Source organism: Chelon labrosus (genome assembly GCF_963514085.1).
Source record: "Chelon labrosus genome assembly, chromosome: 5".
NCBI lineage: Eukaryota > Metazoa > Chordata > Actinopteri > Mugiliformes > Mugilidae > Chelon > Chelon labrosus.
The window spans coordinates 15415088-15422113 of NC_140341.1; the positions used below are offsets into that span (position 1 = coordinate 15415088).

The window sequence follows — 7026 nt, forward strand, 5'->3', positions numbered from 1 at the left end:
GAGCTATGCGCCATCTAGTGTTACAAAACAAGCATCGTCTCATTCTGAAGGCGGAAGTGTGAGCCCAGAGCATGGGCCACAGAAAAGTTATGAAAACCTCCAGCGACACGAGAGCAAACCCGGAAGTTGTGGAATGATGCCTTAAAAGTAAAACTGTTAGCGGTGAAAGACAAAATAGAATTTAAAATATATCACTCACTTATTTCTCCTATAATTTCCCTAACCTGAAGCTATAATATAACAATTACTTTTATTTATTTCCTTTTACGTTTTAACGGTTACTAGCACGTTACTAAGCAACGCGATTAGCGAATATGAAATAGGAGTGTAAAATGTAATTGTGTTTCCACAGACGTTAAATAAATGGGCCACCACCTTCATGGTAAACTTGCGGGTTGTTGTAAATATTTTCTATAATCCAGACGTCAACATTTGTGCCACATTTTAAATAACTAGCGACGTATTCTGGTCGCCAAACGCCGTATACGGACTCGTGGCTTTTATTTTGAAGGTCGTCACCGGAAGTTCCGCTTTATGTCGTGGGGAAGTTGGTCCGATGTGGTTACTACTAGCTGCCATCCAGGCTGCATGCAGAGACAGCAACAAGCATGGCTTACAGTGCGAAGATCGGTCCGTCCATCCTAAGCAGCGACCTGTCGTGTCTCGGCAGCGAGTGTGTGCGGATGATGGAGTGCGGGGCAGACTATCTGCACCTCGACGTTATGGACGGGTCAGTTTATCAGCAGTTACGTTAGCTAGCGTGCTAACGGCTAGCAAGCCAATTGGAAGCTCGAGGCTTGAGAGCCAAAGTTGGCTAACATCAACAAGCTAAGCTAGCTTACCAAAAGTTAAGCTGGTGAGCTGTTATTTATGTAACTGGGATTTTGTGGCTTAGAGGATTTCAAAACCCCCTGGGTGTCAGACATGACACTTTCTGTCAAGGCTTAACATCTCTTCCTTATGACTGGTAGTTTAGACAGATCTTTATCTTCCTTATGCAAGACCTTGCCCTGCAGCTTTTTGTGCAAGATGTCTTACTGTCACAACTGTTTCCTTTTAAAGGCATTTCGTCCCCAACCTCACATTTGGCCATCCCATGGTTGAGTGCTTGCGGAAGTCAGTAGGCCAAGACCCTTTCTTTGGTGAGGATACAAAAATCATCCCCATGCAACCCAGTTAATTAAACTGTGCGTGTTCAGCTTTGTATTGGAGTTCAGTATTGTGACAGTGTTTGATGTTGCAGACATGCACATGATGGTGTCTCGGCCTGAGCAGTGGGTGAAGCCCATGGCTGCAGCAGGTGCCAACCAGTACACCTTCCACCTGGAGGCCACCACGAACCCTGGAAACCTCATCAAGGAGATTAGAGAAAGCAGCATGAAGGTGAGGAAGTGATCAGGACGCAAAAGAATATATGTCTAATGAACGCTGAGAGGTAATTGCAAAACCGTGTACTAGTCAGGTTCTTCATTTTTTGTTTTTAAAGCAGATATTTGTACCAGATTGCCATCAGATACAAACATAATGTGATTCTATATTGTGATTCCTTCTGTTACCACTGTGTGATTGTTGTAGGTGGGTTTGGCCATAAAGCCTGGGACCACGGTGGAAGAGCTGGCACCCTGGGCTAACCAGATCGACATGGCTCTGGTCATGACTGTTGAGCCCGGCTTTGGAGGACAGAAGTTCATGGAGGACATGATGCCCAAGGTAAGGACAGCACACAGCTGGAGAAATACACAACAGGAACACAATAAAAGTACATCTAACAGGAAAGCTGGAAAAAAACAAAAAATAACAGTAGGATCCTGTATGATCCTCCTGTTATTTTGTTAAAAATGTGTAGTACTGATTTAAATTATAGACAATGACACCTGCCTTTTGTAAACTGGTTACATAACAAGTATGTCATCTCGATCACGGAGAAAATATAAATATATATAAAAAATATAAAGTTGATCTCAACTAGTTGTCTTTTAGCAGTAACAGACGATATAATACGTTTGTACGTGCGATGCAGCCGCATGTAGGAATGGAGTTTAAATACCTGGTGTGCAAATGCCAAGCAAAACTCCACTCAGTTAAGTATAAGTTTTATATAATACAAATGTCACAATATATGACATAATGATAAAATCGTCGTAGGTTAGTGGCTCAGAAACTTGAAGACCCAAGGACAGCCTCACATAAAACTGCATTAAAACATGAAGAATTGCTTAAATAACAGCAGGCCTGCGTCATAAAAGTAAGGACACTCTAGTTGACATTTTCTCTTGAGTTTTTATGATCTTCACCTTCACAGAGATGTGAGACTCAAGAGCCTTACAGGTTTCTACTGAACCACAGAAATGCAAACTATTGTGTATTAACAAAACATTTGCAGTTACTGCTGCTTTTTCTGTGTCTCTTTCTCTGAGAGTTCAGTTGGATTTTTAAATGTTCACAGTCCCGATAGAAGCAATGGTTTTGTCTGACTTCCAGTAAGTTTGGTGTGATTTCACCCACAGTGCTGTCTCTCCTACTAATGTGTGGTGATTGTGTTGGGCTGCTTTTGAGCTCTTTGTTTTGGTTCTCTTCAGGTGAGCTGGCTGCGGAGTCAGTTCCCTTCATTAGACATTGAAGTCGATGGAGGGGTCGGCCCTGACACCATTCACAAGTGTGCAGAGGTAAGAGACGCAAGCTGAAACCTCTGGATTTCTTTCTTTCGAGTGTCCTTTACATTTTGTATATATGCGTTTACTCTAGGCAGGGGCCAACATGATAGTGTCGGGCAGTGCTGTGATTGGCAGCGACGACCCTCGTTCTGTCATCGCCCTCCTCCGCACGGCGGTGGCCGAAGCAATCCAGAAACGCTCGCTGGACCGCTGAGATGTCCTACTTCTGGAAGTCCCCACAGCAACGCTCAACCTGCCCTTCCCAGCAAGAAACCACAGCAATCAGTGGGAAATGACTCGACACAGACATTTCTGGGGTAGAAGTCTAGGGTCACGGTCAAAGCAAGGGGGCTTTAGTGGAGGTTTGAGCCGGCAGCCAAATCCAACTCACTTTGCGAGTGAAGCTGCGTCGCGCCTCTACAAAACCTCACCCCTCTTCCGCCGCAGTCTCCTTTCTGAAACTCATCTCGGCCTGCGGCTAACGGTTTCAGGAGAGGAGCTAAGGCTGCTCTGATAAACACTGTTAACATTCCTGAATCATGTTTTGACTTCCACCATATGTTTTAAATATAAATCATTCATGGCCCGAGAAGCACCTTGTTTAGTACACCTGCAGGTTTGCAAGTAGTGTTGTTGACTTCCATCTGGAATCATGTCTCATAGATCAAATCAACAGCTCGCTGGTTGTTTTGTTGAACTCGTAAGCGACTTACTGTACTGCTGAGCAAAAATACTGTACACTACTAAAGTACACAAGATTTGGTTTTCCAGATTAATAAAGTGTGTGTTATTTCCAATCTGACTGTGAATATGCTTCATATAAGCAGAATAAATGTTGGCCAATCAACACGGACAAAATGTGGTCAGAAAATTACTGAGTTGCATTCACGGGCAATTTGTCTATGTTTTGGCCTACAGGAAATTAAATCTTGATAGAATAATCTATACATTTAAAAATGAAACATGCACTATTTAAAAACAATTGACATTTTTCTTTATGCAGCATATTTTAGTTTCCAACCGTGCAGCCAACCTAGCGACGCACAATAGTGCAGTTCTGCTTAAACTATAAAGAAGCAACAATAATCTTATAATCTATGACAAAATAATGCACACAGGGGCCAGTTCTCTGCATGATCAGTGCTTTTCAGTTTTTTTGCAAGTATACAATTTATGAACCGGGGTCCGTGACCTTACTGCTTTTCCATTCTTCATACACCAGGTGGCAGATATGTTTAAACCCCTATAATGGTTAAGTCTGCATGGAAAAAAAAAAAAAAAAAAGTTTAAATTGTTAATGGCTACATTATTAATTTGTAAACGCAGACAAATATTTTACATGGCTCTGCTGTGTTGCAATCTATAATGCATTCGGGCTCCATGGTGTGAACAGCGCCGCTAAGAGTTCAGCGGAGAATCGGGCACGGAAAGAGTTCTTCTGCAGAGTCTGATGAGTCATTTTGCTAAAATTATTCGAATTTTAAATTGGCACTCGTTTGCCTCTGCGCGTACGGACGGTACCGTTTTAACCTATGCCCCCTTTTCCGAGACACTTTCTTCACCCTGTCGGTTCAGATTTAAGCATCAAAGCTGGGTTGTTGTTAGCCAAGTAAACAACAACAGTCTTTTTTTTCTTTTCTTTTCTTTTAGAATAAGGCCAAATGCACTTGTGTGAGCGGGACGTCTTTCCAGGAATCAGTATGCTATGTTGCATTTGTTGAGTCAGACTTGACTGTGGAAGCCTCTTCCCGAGGACACACAGAAAGACCAAAGACATGTCTATAGTCTCTTTCTCTCGGCGAAAGATCCCCTCCTGTCAATGAGAATCACCCATGACATACTTTACACTGCAAACAGCTCACTCTTAATAATGCAGCAAATGTCTCGGAGGCAATTCACAGGCCGGGTTGAAATATTCATGCCCAAAATCTGTATTTTCATTTGAACCTCGCATACGATGTCGGATAATGTCATCATCATCATCTCACCACTGCATTACTGCGCGTGTGTAAACAGAGGTTCACGCAGGGTGCATGCATGTGACAGGAGAGTGTTTGCGTACGATACGTACGTTTGTACATGATAGGGAGGTGGTGGTGGCGGTGGCGGGGGGGGGGGGTTTCCTGTAACCGATTTCTTTTCTAACAGATGATGACAGCCGTTTTGTATGCCAATGTCACTGCCGCCTCGCAAAGAGAGAGAGAGACAATTCAATGGGAGGGAGTTGTCAGCACCTACACATGCGTCGCACTCCTGAAACCATGTCACAGTTTCATCACCAGCTAATTGACAGTTGTTGTTTGTCTCTCCAAATTGTCTCGCACTGTTTACACGCCATTTGTTAATTCGACTTGAAATTATAAATGCGGGCAGAGAAGCGTGACGGCGAAAACGTACAGCTCATGTAGTGACACACATATACTGTACCTCACACGGTGGTCTATAACTTATACATCATAGTCAGTCACAAGAGACTTCCCGCTCTGGTGCCATGACAACTACATCCACATGTACTGTCGTTTGTGGTTAAAAGCATTAATGGGTGGGGGAGGATGGCAGACGGGCAGAGTAGACTGGCCAAAGATCAATCAGTGCTTGGCTTTCACTCCCGGTCAATGTCCCTACTGCCGATGTCTTTCACAGCAGGCCACTGGGTATGTACAAAAGAAAACTTTGAACACACATCCTGGAATAGGTGGGAAGAGAGGGCAGATATCGAAAGTCCACAAAAGATTTCACACCAAAAATGAGTCAGACAGCCATCATGTAGAGCTTTTGATCTTCAGAGAACTGCAGCGAGGGAATGACTCAAGCCCCCGGCAGAGGTGCGTGCAGACTTCAGCAGAGTACCACGGGGTTTACAACCGCACAGCGAAGGTGGTCAGATCACCAAACAGCACGTCCCTCCAAAGTCTGCGCTTCATGTACCGCAGGGGCTGCTCACCACTGTAGAGATCTGCTTTACGCCTGGCTTGAGCAGGAGTAAAAATCCACATTTGAAAATTTTACCCCAGGGTCTCAAGCATTCTGATACCAGTATCTCCAACTGTATTCGCAATCACGAGAGAGCCTGAATGCGAAACTCTTGTATATTATATACTGTCAAATATTCAACAGGCCCATCCACAGATGCTGTTTGAAGTAGCTGCTCGTCAGGAGGGAATACGATTCTTATACTTCCTCTCAAATTTTCTTCTCCTGCACTTTCTGCTGCCATTTATTATGTTCCATCTATTCCCCACTGCATTCTCTCTGCCTCCATGACTCACCCTTCCCCCCTTTCTAGAATCATTATGTGGTAGAATTATATCTTTCTGCTTCTCCCCTCATCTTCGGCACTAAAGGCACATTAGTGAACTCACTTTGCCTGCTCCTGCTCATTCATAATTACTTGGCGTCCCACAGGAGGACAAGATGCACATCGCTGATTAGCTCGCTGTTGTTTCCAACTTTACTTATGCATAAAGGCCTCATTTGATTGAATGTGCGTCGTCTTATTAAAATTTGAAAACAGCTTGCTTAAGGTAACATTACAAAAGATCTCTTTGCTTTGCCTTGCAGCAAGGTGGGCTTGCCGTACTGTAAATACTACCATAGCCATCATGGATAGCATCTGATTCATCAGGAGGAGGAGGAGGAGGAGGGGTGTTTGCACGCGTTGCATCTGATCTCGTGTTTACAGAACTGATGTGTGAAACGCCTGAAGGCATACTACTGTGCTGGCTATAGTATGAGATTATCTTAAAATAGTAATTTGCTTGTATGGAACAGTTTTTATATAGCTGCACGAACTCCAAACCAGGGTATTAGCCATCTTCGCAACGCTACTGTGGAATTGGCAGGTTGGTTGGTTGGTTGGCCCACCACTCTGGGCTTGAGTAACAGTAAATGCCTTTGGCAACTAAAGAACAGATTACCGTGGAATTTCGGAGTCAGTCGTATCTGTTGAGCTTGGATAATTAATCCTAATGGCCGAAGGGTGTAGCTTTGCAGCACCCATGGCATACCTACAGCATTCCCTTTGCATAGATCCTAAGCGGAAACATAATATCTAGTTTAGGTGAGTGATCCCCTGACGTTTTCTTGACCACCACAATGATGCTGACATGGTTTTAAATCATATATCTCATCCAAACTGTCATAAATCTGAGCAAATACATGCAAAACATACTCCCACCAGACACTTTGTCTTTGGTGCCTTTTTTACTAGAGTTAATGCAAACATGCTAGCTAATTTGGCTGCAGGGGGCTGGAGCCTGTCCTAACTACCACTGGGCGAGAGGCAGGGTAAACATCCTGGACAGATTTTCAGTTTGTTGCGTTGAGTCTAACACAGAGACAAACACCCATTCGCACTCACATGCACATTTAC

General features: G+C 43.8%; 1 protein-coding gene across 1 annotated transcript; it reads left to right on the forward strand.

The window, feature by feature from the left end:
* The first annotated feature begins 370 nt into the window (after nt 1-370).
* On the forward strand, nt 371-3451 carry rpe (ribulose-5-phosphate-3-epimerase). The gene is made up of 6 exons (XM_084544023.1): nt 371-730; nt 1063-1142; nt 1244-1383; nt 1576-1710; nt 2580-2666; nt 2746-3451. Exons 1-6 carry the CDS (start codon nt 609-611, stop codon nt 2866-2868), a joined length of 687 nt encoding a protein of 228 aa, XP_084400149.1. The 5' UTR covers nt 371-608; the 3' UTR covers nt 2869-3451.
* The last annotated feature ends 3575 nt before the right edge of the window (nt 3452-7026 follow it).